A 17,610-nucleotide genomic window follows, 5' to 3' on the forward strand; every position below is an offset into this window, starting at 1 on the left:
CATTTTTGGAGATGCATAAGTGGTCACTCCTTTATGAAATCGATAAAAGCAGTAGATGAGAAAGGCAGGGGGAAGGTAGAAGGGCACCAATTTAGTAAACAAACAGCAACAATGAAAATAATCAATCTTACTGAAGTAGCTGTTTTCTCATTTTTGGTATCCTTAAATTACTCTGATAATTATAATTTTCTTCAGAGTACTTGTGCACTTTTCTCATGGTATCCACTACAATACCTAGATGATTTAAGTAACATTGCAAGAATAGGATTTGTAATAGATTTAATACAATTATGATTACATGTACCACTGAGGTGAGATTGAGTGAAATTGACATCGAGTTTTTCTTAATAATCTTATCAGGAAATAGAAGTTTATTAAGTAAACTTGCATAGTTTTACAGTTAGTAGTCTGATTTGCAACTTAGGTCAGGTTTTCACTGAGGTAATTAAAGTCTTGGCTGTACCAATTAGTATGGCAATTGGGAGCTGAACGAATGCAGTCCCCCAAAACCAAAAGAATATAGTGTGCTAGGATGAAGGCTGGGCTTTAACCTTTCTCTGGGACATCTAATTGTCTGTGTGGTAAGACTGCTTTGCGTGAAAGAGCATTCAATAATGTAAACACAGATGTACTACCACAATAAGAACTAGACCTCAGTTTCTTCACCAAAACACATAGCGCTCCAAGCTGTGATTGTGGGCGTCCAAATGGCAAATGCCGTTCAATGTAAGCAAGTGTAAGGTGATGCATGTTGGGGCAAAAAAACCCAACTTCAAGTATGACCTAATTGGATCTGAGCTGGCAGTGACTGAACAAGAGAGAGATCTTGGGATTGTGGTGGACAGCTTGATGAAAATGTCCACCCATTGTGCTGCCGCTGTAAAGAAGGCAAACTCCATGTTAGGCATTATAAGAAAAGGAATTGAGAATAAAACGGCCAGCATCATGCTGCCCTTATACAAGTCTATGGTGCGACCACACTTAGAGTACTGTGTACAGTTCTGGTCACCACACCTAAAAAAGGATATTATAGACCTGGAAAAAGTGCAGAAACAGGAAATTAAAATGATTAAGGGGCTGGAGCATCTCCCCTACAAGGGAAGGTTACATCAACTGGGATTGTTGAACATGGAAAAAGGGGGCTAAGAGGAGACATGATAGAGGTGTACAAAATTATGCATGGTATGGAGAATGTGGACAGGGAAACATTTTTCTCCCTGTCTCAAAATACTAGAACCCGGGGTCATCCCACGAAGCTGATTGGTGGGAGATCGAGGACAAATAAAAGGAAGTACTTCTTCACACAGCGCTGCTTCTTCTTCTTCTTCTTCTTTTTCTTCTTCTTCTTATTATTATTAATTACATTTATATACCGCCCCACAGCCGAAGCTCTCTGGGCGGTTTACAAAAGTTAAAAACAGTGAACATTAAAAAGAAATATACAAAATTTAAAACCATAAAAAGCATAAAATACAAACAAAAGCAAGAGTTAAATTATGGAACTCACTACCAAAAGATGCAGTGATGGCCACCAATCTGGATGGCTTTAAAAGTGGGTTGGAGAAATTCCTGGAGGTGAAGGCTATCAATGGCTAGGTGGACCCGCGGTCTGATCCAGCATGGCACTTCTTTTGTTCTTAGGTCCTTAGGTTCTTATAGTGCTGGCTTCTTGGGTAAGACTCCCTCAATGCCCCCCTCCTTCAGTGAGTCTACTTTCTCACTGCCATCACTCCTCATCCTCTTTCTCATCACTGCTACCGGTTGCTCGTTGGATAGAAAGTGAGTAAGTAGGCAGTGGCATCTCATCACCAATGTTGTCTGTGCCAGAGCGAGAGGCATATGGACAGCTAAGTTGCAAGGGTGAGGAGAAGGCGCAATTCCAGGGAGGTCTTGTTAGTGAGCCCGTTCTTGTTCTGCTTGGGTGAGTCCACTCAGCAGATGCCCAACCATGCCTAACCTTGACGCTGGCCCTGAACACACAACACCCAGTTGCAGGAGTCGTATTCTGAGTTGCCATTTTGAGGAAGCAGATGTAATTTTTCTTTCCCCCCCCCCCAAAAAAAAATACTTTGTAAAAGCAGGCATGCTTGTAAGCACCAAAATTAAAGTGAGTTGATCCCAGGATTGTTAGGAATATAGACCACATTGACAATCAAATCCAACTCAATTTTCTCAGAATTTGAAAGAGGATTTTCAAGGCTGATGTTCCAGTTTAAGGGTTTTATCTGCTGGATAGTAATATAAAGCTCTGTATCTCATAAAAACATTATTATATTATTCACTTTGGTCAGAGCATGCCAGAAACTCCACCATTGACTTAGTAATCAGTTAAGCTGTGTTTAAACTCTTCAAATGAGATTTTATGAAGGCATGGGGTATAGTTGCACTGCCAAAATATCCCCCTTTGTCTGTTTTATCAGTCATTTAAAGGGTGTATATATTTGTAACTTTTTTGCTTTTACTGTCCAGGGAAGAATACAAATTGAAAATGGGGCTTTGATCATAACAAACCTAAACTTGACAGATTCTGGCATATACCAGTGTGTAGCAGAAAATAAGCATGGCACAATATATTCCAGTGCTGATCTCAGAGTTGTAGGTAAGTCTAAACTTTCCTGCTGTTGTTGTTGTTGTTGTTGTTAAATAGATATTTTCCTATGCTGCAGTATCTGTCATATTTTTCCCATCTGCCTTAAAAATGTGGCAATTTTTTTTTTTTAAAAAAATGAAATTTAGCACAGCAAGGAACTTTTAATCTGCATTGCTGAATCGTTTACTCACCTGCAGCTGGAGGATGTGCTATGGGGGTGGGGGGAGAAGCAGCTGCCGCCTGGTGTGTTTTACAGCCCAATCATTCACTGCTTTAAAAAGAAGACACCAAGATAAATTATTAATTAGGGGGAGAGCAGAGACAAAGGCTTGGATGCAGGCCCAGAGATTAAAACTAATCACACGATCTGGAAGCAACATTGGCTCAGCACATTACTCAGTAGCACTGACCTTCTGCATCAGGTCCCTGGTATTCCTGGGAGAGCAATGTCATGGAAAAGCAATCAGGTGGGTTCCTGTGACCTCTTCCTTGATTATGGACACAGAGGCCAGTCATTTAGTCATGCAGGTGATGCCACCTTGCCTTTTAAAAACAAATGGCAAACACTTATCAGAGCTTCTGGGGAATTCACAGGCAAGCATCCTTTCTCATTGATAAGGCTAGGTGAGAGAAACATGAAGAACGGCTTTAACTGGGTTTTTAAATGAACAGCATCTCCTGTTGTTGAACAGCGCAGAGGTAGGAGTCACAACGAAATAACCACCCAGACCAGCAACTCTAATGAATGGGGTGAGCAGTATTCAGAATATGGGCTATATCTGGTCAATTTAAGTGTCATTCCACTCCTCACCAGTAACTCAATCTGCCCAATACTACCCCATTGTATTGAGGGAGTGTATGGAGAAGCTGAGTTGAGACTTCTGGCGATCTGCGAAAATTAGTAATATATGTCCTGTAATTCATGCATTACCTACCTCATCTAAATGGAATGGAACGTTCTATTTCTGCATTTTCTGCTGACAGCCTGTGCCAATAAATTTGTATAGATCTATAATGGTGAACAAACCTGAGCCACAAGTTAAACGCAAGTTCAGTTTACGTGGCAACATTTTGCATGATCCTTTGCATGTTCTTTGAATCTGTTATAAACTGTGTGTTGCCAGACAGCACTCTTCTGCCTTTATTTTGTGTCTCCTCACATGCGACGACTCAAAAAGTTCCATGTTGTCTGAAAAGCTTGGCTAGTTTGGATTTAGCAAACTAGGACAAAGTGTAGTTGGAAGTCCCCCAAACCCTTTACTGGAATGGGCGAGGGAATATCTCCACCAGGAACATATCTAGGCCTGAGAGCACAGGGCTCCAGCCCACAAGTATTCCCCAGAGCCTGAAGTGTCCATTGGTGGCAATGGAAGGCTTGTTTTTCCACAGCTTAATTGCCGCTCAGGGGTTGATTGTCAAGGGGATTGAAATTAGAGAATAAAGGATTAACTGCCCTCCCCACATGCTCCAAGGTCCTGCCCCACTGCATGGTAGTTAAGCTTAGAAAAAATATTCTCCTTGGTATCAATATTTTTTTCTAACCTTAGCTGCCATGCCACAGGGTGTGTGGGGATATCCAGAGGGAGAGTTGGAAGGGGTCTATAAGGCCATCGAGTCCAACCCCCTGCTCAATGCAGGAATCCACCTTAAAGCATACCTGACAGATGACTGTCCCGCTGTCTCTTGAATGTCTCGAGTGTGGGAATGCCCACAACCTCCCTAGATAACTGGTTCCACAACAATGGAACCAGTTACTTAGAGAGGTTGTGGATCACAGCTGGGGAAGAAAACGTGCCTGTGTACTGTGCCCCCTCCCCACAAACTTACCTCCACAGGGCAATTAAACCCTTCAATTGATACCAATGAAAAGATCAGCCCCAAATCTTTTACGTGCCTAGCAATCCCCCTAGTCTCCACTCTCAATATACTTGCATGAGACTTCCTGAAATCATTAAATGTTCAAACTTGCTCTGGCAGTGGTGCAGCTGGATCTGGATCCTGGGGGTGAAATTCAGGTTCCTGGTGCCCAGCACCCACCCACCCTCATGACCAACCAGATAATTCCAGGTGATGTGGGCAGTGGAGCCCAGACCAAGACTCAGCATTTGAGATGGCATGGGCATACTTCTGTCCCACCAGGGCTGACACCATGGAGAAACAGGCTGGGGATGTGCATGATTACAAATGCTTATTTCATTACTTTCACTGTAAAAATCCATTATCCCTTTCTACAACAAAATGGTGCTTATTCCCAAGTAAATGTTCAGCACAAGGCAGCCAGAAGCTGATGATGGTGCTATGATTTAAGTAAATTTAAAATGCAAAACAGCAACACTTAGAGGGGTTTTTTAAACTAGGTTTGGCAACCTTTTTTTTTCTCTCTCTCTCTAACATAGCAGGATTGTTATTATTATTATTATTTATTTATTTATATAGCACCATCTATGTACATGGTGCTGTACAGAGTAAAACAGTAAATAGCAAGACCCTGCCGCATAGGCTTACATTCTATTAAAATCATAGTAAAGCGATAAGGAGGGGAAGAGAATGCAAACAGGCACAGGGTAGGGTAAACAGGCACAAGGTAGGGTAGAAGCAGTTGAAAGCATGGAATGATGGTTGAGATGGGTGGGGTGAGGGGGAAATAGTTTTGTGCTTTAGAACTGAAGTAATGCACATGGCCATCTAAAGTGTATGTGTGTAGGGGTGGGGGACATAAAACAATTTAAGCCCAGGGTCTAAAATTACCTAGCTGCATCACTGTCATCTGGTTCCTATTTTATTATAGTAACACTGTATCATCTGCCAGTTGTCTATGGAGAGCCCTAAGATTTCAAGTGCTTTGTGCAAGATGTACATTAAAACTCACCTAAAGTCTAGATCTCCTCTTTTGTTAAACAGGAAAAGTCAATCATCTTTCTTTTGTGTACCTGTGAATAACCATTCCAGAAGCACCCTACTCTTTTGTGACTCTTTGTAATCAAAGGCTATAATGGCCTTAGGACCCCTGAACTTTCTGAATCTTTATCAATGAGTTCTACCTGAGTAATTATTTGTATGTTCTGAACATTTCAGTTTTAAAATCTTTGTTTTAACTTTGGGATTACTTTCAATTTTCTTTACTGTTGTATTGAGGATGTTCTTTATTTTATGCATGTATGTTTCATTTTGTATTTAAATTGTTTTTATACACTTACTGGGCAGTATGCAGCGTGATATGAGTGCTAATGAAAATTAATTTATTTTATTTATTTATTTTATTACATTTATATACCGCCCCACAGCCGAAGCCGGAGGTTTACAACAAATGATTTCACGTTGCGCTAGCATAAGGGACTTCTGGTGCAACACCAACAACATTTGCTGGCACAACAGTCCCCCCCACTCCCCAGGGAATCCTATCGGATCAGCTAATTCTATTGGTGTTGCATTAGAGGGCCTTTATGCTAGCACAATGTAATTTACTTTAGTGCTCATGGTGTAGTGGATACTGCTCGTTTGTTGTAAGCTGCCCAGCAAATGGACTGGCATTCAAATATTATAAATAAATAAATAAATTTCCAAATGTGTTGCCAGGGCCAGACACTCTATCCAAGTAACCTTCTGGAACTCCCAGTGGGTGCTATTGTTCTAGCACTGTACCCCAGGTGATTCCAGAGGTTTTGCTAGAATAAATTCAGCCTGACTGACCATGGATTGCTGTCTTTGGGTGCTCTTTTTCTGCACTCCTACTATGAGAAGTCTTTTTACCTTATTTTAGATGTGTTGCTGATGCCAGGGATCCCCTCTTCTCTCCATCTGTTCTTGACAGAACATAAGCAAGGATATAATTTCTCTCTCTCTGGACATTTCCACCTTTCACCTCTTTTATTCCCTTCCAAAGCTAAACAGATCAACACACAGGCTCTGTAGATGGCACCTGTTTTGCTACTCATCCCTCTCTGGGATAGCCTTCACAGTTAACTATTAAAATCTTGTTTTGTTTTGTTTTCTGGAAACACCATTTCTAAACTCATCTCTGTAACTTCCTTGAATACCTGACAATGGAATTCCACAATCCAGAATATGACCCAATGTTACTAGTGCTGAGCTGTGCATCTGGGCTGCTCTACTGAACAGATGGCAGACCATCTTCCAGAAGAATAGAGCCAGGTTGCAGTGAGAAACAATTCCCCCAGCACATTTGATCTAATTTGTCCCAATAATTTGTGTTCCAGAAGGGACTATTCTCGGAACACAGTGAATTAGTTTTCATATGTAAAGAGATAAGTGTTTGTGAGCCAACATGGTAATGTGCTTCATCATGAACACCAATCACAGTTCAGCATCTTCTTCCTCAAGTAAAGTTTATTTATTTATTTATTTATTTATTACATTTTATACCGCCCAGTAGCCGAAGCTCTCTGGGCAGTTCACAAAAAGTTCTGGAATTAGTGTTTGTAACAAAACATTTAGGACCCTTTCCAGTACTACAATGAACATCATTGAATTGGAACCACTATAATGTATCCCTCCCCTCCAGGCCCTATACCGGCAAACTAAAATAAGACTGCAGGGAGGCATCAGAAGATACTCAGTGAAACTGCATCCCTTTGTGCTATGAATTATATGAATCGGCCCTTAAATCAAATTGTATTCCTAAAAGCCCATAAAGTAAAGCCAATGCCTCTGGGTTCCATTTGCTGGGAAGCACCAGCAGAAGACTATTGCTCTCATGTCATGTTTTGGGGCTTCCCATAAGTACTTGGTTGCTCATTGTAAGAAACAGGAGTTGGACTAGATAGGCCTTTGGTCTGATCCAGCAGGAGTCTTGTTATGTTCAGTGAACTGACAATAAATAAATTCCAGCTGAATTAAGTGGCATTCAGTGTGCTATTTCTGTTTCAGTTCTATATGAGCTGAACTGGGAGTTTCAAAATCTTCAGTGGTTAAAAGGAAAGAGAAAAAAATAGCAGGAATTGAGGAACCTGCAGAGGACATGATGAAGAAGTTGTGTTTCATCGTTAATATGCCTTCTTTTTCTGCTAGCTTCTGCTCCTGATTTCTCTAAAAATCCAATGAAGAAACTGGTTCAGCTTCTAATGGGCAGCACAGCTCATTTTGAGTGCAAGCCAAAAGCTTCTCCTAAAGCAACGACTATTTGGAAAAAGGGAGGTGAGCTGCTCCAAGAAAATGAAAGGTATTACGTGAATTGTGAATGTTTTCATATTGTAAATTAACTATTATTTTCATTTTCTGTACTGAAAAAGGAATCATAACATGCAATGTTTATCTCTTTAAAAAAAAGAAAAGAAAAAAGCAGGAGAAATAAGCAGGGGAAAGAATCCCCCCCTCCTGCTTCCTTCATTTATTTATTTATCTACCAGCCATTAGATGAAGCTCTTTAGGTAATTGACAAGAAAAACTTTAAACTACAAAATACAATAATAAAGTAAAACATAAGTTTAAAACAGAATTAAATCACAGTAGTAACCAATATATAAGCCATCAGCAGTGCAGAGTTCTAAAGTGCACTAACATTTTTTTAAAAAACTAAAGTACTAAAAATGCCTGGGGAGAAAAAAATCATCTTTACTAGGTGCCAAGTGAACCTCTTTGGTGTAGGGGCATTCTACAATGGGAGGGAAGGGTCCCACCTGCCTCACTTCATTCAGCTGGGACACCCAAATAATGGCTTCTGAGCATGATCTTCAAGGGATATATGTAAAGAGATCATCCTTCAGTTAACCTGCCCTCAAGCTGTTTAGGGCTTTGTAAATACCAGCACTTTGAATTTGGCCTGGAAATGGACTGGCAGCCAAGGCAGATCATAAAGCACTGGTGTAATATTATGTCAACAGTCCTTTTGCCCTACTTTGGACCAGCGGAATATTCCAGACCGTTTTCAAAAGCCACCCCATATATAATGCATTGCAGCAACTCAAACGAGAGGTTAGCAAGCCATGGATAACTGTAGCTAGGCTATCACTGTCCAGGTGTGGTTATGGTTGGTATATCAGTCTAAGCGGATAAAAGGTGTTCCATGTCACTGAGGCCGCCTGTGCCTATAGTGACAGTGCTGGATCTAAGAGAACTGCCAAACCATGAACCTGATCCGCAGGGAAAGTGAAATACCCTCCAGAGGAGGTTGAATATAACTCGTTCAACAGGATTAAGGAATCCTGGGGCGTCACCTCAGGGTTGAAATGCCTGCCACAGGCCCACATCAGTATGAGCCCACATCAGTATAGATTCCTACTACCCCAATCAACATGATCCCAGCATGCAGGGGTGGGACTAGACAGCATTTGACTGCCTGATGACTTGATCCTAGCTCTATGCTGCACCAAACACTCTGAGTTGTAGTAAATAAAGGTTGGGGCTATTTTTATATCATTCCAGCATAGCTATGTTATCGCTCCCCATCTCCACCCCTCTCCTTGCTGCCTGCCCAAGATTCATGCATTAAATCAGCTTATGCAAAAGTGATTGGGCTTCTTTTTTCCCTTTTGGATTTACCAGAATAATATCCAAGAACATTATAACTTCTCCCTCTCCCTCTCCCTCTCCCTCTCTCTCTCTCTCTCTCCCTCTCCCTCTCCCCCTTTATACTGGGCCTTTTTCTAATTATATAGTTAATCAGAAGTAGTTGTGTCAGGCTGTGCAGTAAGAGGTGTTGCAGCACTTCAGTTATTTCCTACACAACACCCTGGCCTAATCTACACCTGGAGGCCTTCCAGAAGTGCAGAGGGATGATCATGGGGTTTTGCGCTTCCAGGATCGTCCCTCAGGGGCCACATGCCTGCAAGTTTTCTCGGAAGCAAAGGAATCATAAGGCACCATTCCAGGGCACCATTTATTTACTTTTTACAAGCAGAGACATTTGCGCAACAGTGTGGGTGCAATCCTGCACGAAGGTATAATTGGTGTGTTGTTGTTTTTTAAAAAATACAAAGTCGGCGCTGGAAGGCACCAAGAGCCATGATACACATGGAGAAAATGCTCTCCCCCTCACCCCCAATGCCCACAGACTCACCCCACATAGTTCCTTGCCTGTTTCCTGAGCCTCGCGGGGAAGAGGGAGGGCCGCAGGAGGGAGAGCAACACCACCCTCAGACCTCAGGACTGTCCCAAGACCGGAGAAAAAAAGTGACAAAAGCAATCCAAGATATCCTGAGAGAACTGAGTGGTTGTCCCCAGTTCAACCCGGGATCAGCTCTGCGTCCTTTGGACCCTCAAGGACACCCTCGAGTCAACCCTGGGATAAATGGTCCCTGTATTAAAAATGCATCAAATATAATGGGGAGGGGGAAGGTATTATATGTGTGTACACACAGTCACACATGTAGCAATTTAATAACATAGTAGTTGAAGATACTAGGATTACAAAAAGAACAAAAAACTTAATAGCAGAACATACCCTGAATATAACACATAGGCTGAGGCTGGAACCCTAAACATACTTAAGCTGCAATCCTATGCACACTTGTTTGTGAGTAACAAGGCTCACTTCTGAGTAGGCGTGTATAGGATTGCAGTCTTAGGAAGTAAGTCTGATTGAACTCAATGGGGTTTACTTCCAAGTAAACATGCTTAGGATTGTACCATAAATGTTTGCCGGGGCATCAAAGCATTGCTACTATTTGTTTATACAGTGCCATCAGTGCTTTGCAGAGTACATACAGTGAAGTGAAAGTGAAGCATGAGCCTAAATAATAAAAAAACCACCTATTTTTAATGGCCAATCCTTATCTATTACTTTTCTTACACGTGGCACTGTTTACCTTGCTTGACTGATATAATCTCCTGATCAAACACTGGTATGTCTTTCCGCTGGAGTCCCTTTATTTCCATGGTCTTTTCAGCTTTCTCTCTCCATGCTCTGACTTCATGCAAAGTAATCAGAAAGTCTGATATATTTAGTTTTTCGAACAAAGTTTGTGCATGTAGTGTTCTGAACTCCTCCAAATCTGAATTGTAGCAGCAGGCCAGTAAATACATACTGACTGATTTCGTATGGGAATGCATGTTCTTAACACAAATCAGAATGCACATGAGTAATGCAGTGCGGAGTAATGCAGTGTTGGCAAACAGACGGGACTTGTTTACTTATTTCAATGCACATTACATTCTGCATTCTGATCAGCTTCTGTTTTTCCCCTTTGGCTTCTTTGAGCAAGAATTGGTGTATCCAGCCATCAAGTAAGGTTTTACTCCAAATAAGTAAATCAGATAGGCAATGGAGCTATTAAGTTTTAAATTATGCATGGTGTTGAGAAAGCACATAGAGAGATGTTTTTGTCCATCTGTTATAATACTAGAATCTGGGATCATCCAGTGAAGCTATATGCAGAGAAATTCAGGACAGACAAAAGGAAGTCCTTCTTCAAACAGCACATAATTAATTTATGGGATTTGGTTCCACAAGTTATGGTGATGCCCACCAACATAGACAGCTTTAAATGGGTATTAGATAAATTCATGGGGGATAAAGCTGCTAGTGGCTACTAGTCATAAAGGCTATAGATTACCTCCAGGATCAGAGATAGTATGCCTCTGAATACCAGTGACTGGGGAAAACAGTGAGAAAGGGCTATTTCCCCCATGTCTTGTTTGTGGATTTCACAGAGACATCTAGTTGGCTGCTGTAGGAATCAGGATGATGGAATGTCTTGGGATAATTCTACAATACTCATATAGAAAGTGAACATTTCTAGACTATGTAACAAGTTTGAGCTGGTCTTAAGTTTGCAGAGTTGAGTTTCCTGAACTGTGTGTGTGTGTGTGTGTGTGTGTGTGTGTGTGTGTGTATGATGGTTCATCTACAGCTACTAGCCAAAAATATTTTTGTTGGGAATTGCAGCCCAAGCTATGTAAAGTGGAAAAGTAGATGTCTTCAGGTAATACTGCCTGGCTAATCATTTACACACATATCAACATGTGTGCATGTGCACGCACACACACACACTACACCCTATTCACAGGCTGTATGTTGTTGAGGTGTGTTCAATGAAGCCCAGGCATTTAGCTAAGGTGAAGAGATGATGTATTTGCCACTGGGAATCATCAATTTGATATGTGCCATAGTGCCATCACAAGTAATATTCTGAGAATGATAGACATGCACACAAAAGGAAGAACACACTATAGATATTCAAAATGACTGATGCTTAACAATGGGTTGCCGCCTCCTCCCGTTTTTTCAAAACACATTGTGAGGAGAGGGACCAGTGCCATAGCAAATCAGCAAATGATACAAATTCTTCTGGAAAGTCGAAGTGGTGCCAGGGGAACTAATAAAGCCAGGCAACCTGGCAGCACCTTGACAGATCAGAATCAATGCTGACAAATGCAAGGTAATGTGTGTAGGAAGGGAGAAATTGAACTACTCATGTACAGGACTGGGTTGTTATAAATTAACCTGTAACTGCTTAGACTGGGGCTTCATTTGTGCAGAGTTCAGTGGAGACATGTGCTCAGTCTGCAGCAGCAGTCAAAACAAAGTGAACTGAGGAATGAAGAATGGGATAGAAAATAATACTGGAAATCTTGCACTGTTGTTGCATAAATCGATGTTAATACTCTTAGACCCAGGATGTTGCATCCTGTCCTGAATAATCCTGGTTCAAATGTAGAAGGGAAATGTGGGATGGCAGGTAAAGATTCAAAGAATGAGAGGGGACTTCTCTGTGAACATTAGGTAGGAAGAACTGGAGTGTGGTTGATTTTGAGAGGAAGATTAATTTGATGTGAGTGTTCTATTTGGATGTGGAAATCTTGGAGTACAAAATTCTGTTCAGCTATTAAGGCTACCTACTGTGGGTTCATGGAAAAATCTCACTCTAAACCTAACCAACCAACTTTGCGTAGTTGTTGTGATGCAAAGGTTTCATGAAACTCTTTAAAAGCAAGATGGGATACAGCTATAACTAAAGTTTAAAAGTGAGACCAGTTTTCTGATAAGATTGAATTAAAAGAAAAACTTTCAAAACAAATTTTACACTGCTGGGAACAGAATGTAGGCCACAACATATGATTTTAAAGATACCACAGGAGTTATTCTCAACCCATTTAGGTGCATAATTATTCATAGTATGCTTTTTATAGCATCAGTATTCATATTCACATGTGCATCGCTGGTTGTTTTATCTGCACAGAAAATTACAATTTGTTCATACATTCTGTCTCATAGGGCACATTCAACAACACTGAGGGCTCTGTGGTTAGCTTAACCATGCTTCCCTGTGGTTAGCACTAACCACAAGACATATGGTCGCACACAACACTGTAAACCCCATCCAAGTCCGGATTTCCTTAAGCACACATTAGCCACAAAGCTGTTAGATGACCGTCTGAGTCCTCCAAAAGCTCCACCCCGTATCCAAACAGCCCTTGCTCTATAGCAGCTGGCACTTGCACCCACCATTTTAGTTCAGTTTCTGAAGTCAGCACCCATTACTGCTGTAATGCAGCCCTTAACACTTGTGATCACTATGCCCTGTGGCTGTAACGCTGGTTGCCGTTCAAGAATATTGATCCCCACACTCTCACTGGCCAGGAGATATGCCAGCAGATTTGTTTACCCAGAAGGCACCGCAGCAACATCCCGAGCTCACCGCCATTTTGGGAGTCTCTGCCACAATGCTTGATGTATTCAGCCATTTTGAAAGGAGGTGCCTTGGTCATCCAGAGCTCGTCGTCATTTGGGGAGTATGCCTGGTTTGGGGGTAATTGCGGATCACCGAGACTGGATTCTGGACAGGGTTGTATTGGAGACATGCCTTTGGGTACTAAAAAAAGGGCTGGATTCAGTACACGGCCCTTCAAACTACATGTATAGCTCAAAAAACGGGGGTGATTACCATGGGGGTGGCCGCCACTGCCATATTAGAACTGGAGCTATAAGGGGCAACAAGTGAGCCTGCTGGCTAGAGCGGCATAGGCTATTTAGGTTGCTCTATACTGTTAGCTCTTTGATTTTGGCCCTTTAACCATAGCCGCATTGCATAAGACACCTTAAGCCAAAGTTAGTGCTGTTAATCCTGCTGCAGAAGAGGGTTAGTCAAGCCAGCCACAATGTGGTTAGTGGAGGCACCTGTTTAAGGAAAACACATTGCATATGACACCTTAAATCCTGCTGCTTAACCAAAAACCCTTAACCAGCAGGGTTAACAATGTTGTCTGAACAGATCCATTGTCTTTGTCAAGTGTTTACACAGGTTCAGGTCCCATTTGTGATTAACAACTAAATAATCTTTCTCTAGGCAAAAAAAATTAGAAATATAGATATTTAGAAGTCCTTGGTATAAGTATCCTAGTGTGGAAAGTGGGTTAGAATTATTGTTTGTCTCATATGCTGACTTGCCTTTTCTAGGAATATATTTACCAGAGAAGAAAGAACCATACACTTTATTGGAATCCTGCCCTATCCATCATGGTCATATGTTCAAAATAAAACACATTGTCCCATTTTTAGAAGAATGAGCAATTCAGATTGTGGAAAACAACTTCTGAACCAAAAGGTCAAATTAAGCCCTCATTTAGCTTCTATAAAGCCATCTGCAAGTCTCTCATGGTCCAAAGTGGAATGTCTAATTGACCACTCCTAAATAGATTTACCTGGGATTAAATTGTACTGAATGCATTGTAACCTCATTTTGATATCCATAGGACAGGGGTGTATGTTACACCAGAAGTTCAATTCAATTGGATTTTTCAAGAGAGGAGGAGGAAGGTTACATATGCGGAAGCTACTCAAGAAGTGCTTCAAACCACTAATTTCACCCTGGCAGGATCTACACTACTGCTTATAACAATTTATAATAGTTATGACAACTGTTCAGGCCCAGGACACATTACATACACCGTTTTCATACCTTTTTAAAAGTGTTATATCCTGCTTGGTGTAGATCGGCCCCCTGTTTCTAGGGGCACAGCTACTCAAACAAACTACTCAAAATGTAGCTATTTTAATAAAGTGTTTGGCTAGATTTATGAACCTGTTTGAGCTTGCAGCGTTTCTTTGGATAGGAAAGAAGCCCAGAGGGAAGTTGTTTCTTGAAAATACAGCAGCTGAGTTTCTGACCTAAATCTTGCAATGGCTTATAAAATGAATGTATTAGATTAACCCAGGATTAGCTACTTAATTAAAAATGAAGTGTGTTCAAAGCAGAATAAAACTGTATATATTTTGACAGAAGTACTCTAATTCTCTACTTTGAAGTGGATGATCTGAAGGCTGGGCTGTGTGTGCCCCCTCCCCTGTTTTGGATGATGGACTGATCTCCATCTCAGCAGAAAGGCTCCCCAGCTCTGCTCTGCCTTCCCATTTCTTCATGGAGTTTAGCTGAGATAGTACTTGGACTTCTATCAGCTTCTTTCTTCATTTTTGTCTTTAGCTTCCACCCTTTCATTCCAACCCTCTCTTTTTTCTTAATTGCTATAAAGCTATGAAAGGTGTTTAAGCAACTGCTTAAAGCTATGAAAAGACCCAAGAGTACAAAGCACTGTCAACTAGGCACAAGCGGAAAAGATAAACGTAGGTGGGTTGTGTGTGTTTTTCCCAACTACTAGTTAAGTTTCTACTAAGTTATAATTAAACTTGAGTGTTGTTTGGTATTTGGACACCATAAGCAAAATATTAGAATGCTAAACCTTGTGAAGGATACTGCAAAAAAAAAACCCTGTGATGAAGTCATATCAAATTAACAAAGAGAAGAGGAAAATGAGTGTTGATGAAAACTAAAATAGTTTTGATGAGGTTCACTGGCTAGATGAGCCTTTGGTAGAATTAAAATGAAGTTACTTGCACGTAAGTTTACCTTATGGTTTGAAACTGTGAACTGGAAAATAGTATATTTGCATTTTACTTACCACTAATATCAATAGGGGATTAATTTTGCAGCCTTTCTTCTTCAGAAGGCTAGCTTAATTTACTAGGCATTTGATTGATGTATAAAAGTAGCTCCAGACTAGCTTTCCACTTATCCTGTCTATTAAAATGTTGTCAGCCGGAAAGCAATACATTTGTGTTTATTATCATATCAATAGGGACCTTATTTTGTTAGCTACTCTGAAGAAGGACCTGACAAATATACAAAGCTATTTATGAGTTACCGTGACTGTGATTTGAAAATAAGGTGATGTTTATTTTTTTTCTGTAGTCATTAGCATGTCCCCATTTATGTTCTTATATCATGTTTTGATTGCAAGCAGTTTTAGCTTCTTATTGAGTGTGTCCTGTTTGCTGACACCCACCATTTAAAAAAGGAGCAAAAATAATTAATAATCAATCTGCTACCAGCACAAAGTTTTAACGTTTTAAAAGATAGTTTGAACCTCTGAGCTGGAACTCCCCGACTGTCCCCATAGAGGAGTATGATAGACTAGTGAATGGTAGAGGCAAACTCAGAACTGGAGCATTGGCATGTAGGTATGGACAGCAGCTCTTCATTTTAGATGGTACGCCTTTGTTCTTTTCTTGGAGGCAAAGCAGAGAGAGAGGAGAAAGGAATTAGGTTTATGTGATCTATTATGTGGAGGAAATGAAGGGGAAACGATTCTGAACTTCTTTTTTTAAGGGACTGAGGCTGTTTGTTTTAAAAAGTTGGGAAGGGAGAAGGCTGGTGATGAGTGAGAAAAATGGGGTGGGTGTCATCTGGGGTAGGTGGGGAAGGGCCGAGTGGACCATTCAAACTTCCCTGATAGTTTAGTCCTTATTGAACCTGTGCTTATACTTTGCAATATGTAGACATGAATGCCCAAACTATGGCAAACAAGAGCTCTTTCCACACAGACAAAAAGGTTGTTGATTTTTTTGTTTTAACTGTAGTTTCCTGGTGCCGCTGGTGCTATTCCAGAGAATATTCCAGTCTTCAGGAGAGGATTTCAGGGAGCATGAAGGACTGTAGTGAGAAAGAGAAATTTGAAAAGCAGTGGTGCACCTATGGAACGTCATCAATGGTCCTCTGGATGCTGGGCAGTGTTCCTGTACTTTGCAGTCATAGAAACCTGGAGCACAGGGGAGCCACTTTGCTCCTTCCCCCCCCCTCATCCACCATATCAGAAAAAGAAAACTGAGCTAAAACAGTTTTCTATAACCATGGGGGCCTTTCTCTGCTCAACCTCTCCTCAGGAAAACACACATAGCTAGCTGCAATATTGCAAAAACATTTTTTGCACAACTGCAAAGCCCTCTATACAAAGTACTTAGCAGGACTGCATGAGAGTACATGCTGAATTGTACAACTACAAATGTGCGACTGAACCTGCGTGTTGAGATTATGGGCTTGCCTGCTGACAGCATACTGGGCAGTAGAGGCAAGTCTTGATTACGTGCTGGCTGCATACTGGGCAATAGAGACAACAAGTGGAGCACATTGTACTAGGCGAGCCAGGAAATGTGATTCCTGTTACCTAAGAAAATCTGGAATCAAAATCTTTTGTGGTAGTTTTGTTTTACTCATATCAGATTACAAAATCTGTCATAGAAGCTACTGTTATCTTCCTTCTCTCATTTGCCACCAGAGACTTATGGAATCCAGCAGATTCCTGAATGCTCTGGGGGAATATCCAGTAACCGCCCAGAGAGCTCTGGCTATTGGGCGGTATAGAAATGCAATAAATAAATAAATAACCAGAGCTGTCAAAGCTCTAGTCATGGTGTGGACATGATAGGTTTCTGGGCTGTTCTATGGTTTTCTGGGAAGTTTTATATGGATGTTAACATCTATAGGAAGCCATTGGGGGGTGTCATTAGTAGATTTAGGGAAGTATGTTGATGATACCCAACTATGACAGCTGAATCAGGGGAGGCTGTGAATGATCTGAACCAATGCCTGCTTGCAGTGATAGATTGCACGAGGGCCAAGAAACTGAGCCTGAATCCTGACAAGACAGGAACTCTATGGATGGGCAGTTTCCAGATACAGGAATGGGGTGGGGTGGGGTGCCTGTTCTAGATGGGATATATTTACCCCATCTCAAAGCAGATATATTTACCTTGTTTCAGAGTAAGGGGCTTGGAAAAGATCCTGGTTAGT

The 17,610-nt window shown here is 41.2% G+C and overlaps 1 protein-coding gene across 1 annotated transcript in view; it reads left to right on the top strand.

Annotated features, from left to right (window-relative positions):
- Window positions 1-17,610, top strand: part of CNTN3 (contactin 3) — a 161,849-nt gene that overhangs the window by 99,949 nt on the left and 44,290 nt on the right. Inside the window, exons 7-8 of the mRNA XM_063123413.1 lie at window positions 2,470-2,599; window positions 7,619-7,769. Of these exons, the coding sequence (XP_062979483.1) occupies window positions 2,470-2,599; window positions 7,619-7,769 (281 nt within the window). The remainder of the gene's footprint in view (window positions 1-2,469; window positions 2,600-7,618; window positions 7,770-17,610) is intronic.

This window comes from Elgaria multicarinata, chromosome 3 (genome assembly GCF_023053635.1).
Source record: "Elgaria multicarinata webbii isolate HBS135686 ecotype San Diego chromosome 3, rElgMul1.1.pri, whole genome shotgun sequence".
Lineage (NCBI taxonomy): Eukaryota > Metazoa > Chordata > Lepidosauria > Squamata > Anguidae > Elgaria > Elgaria multicarinata.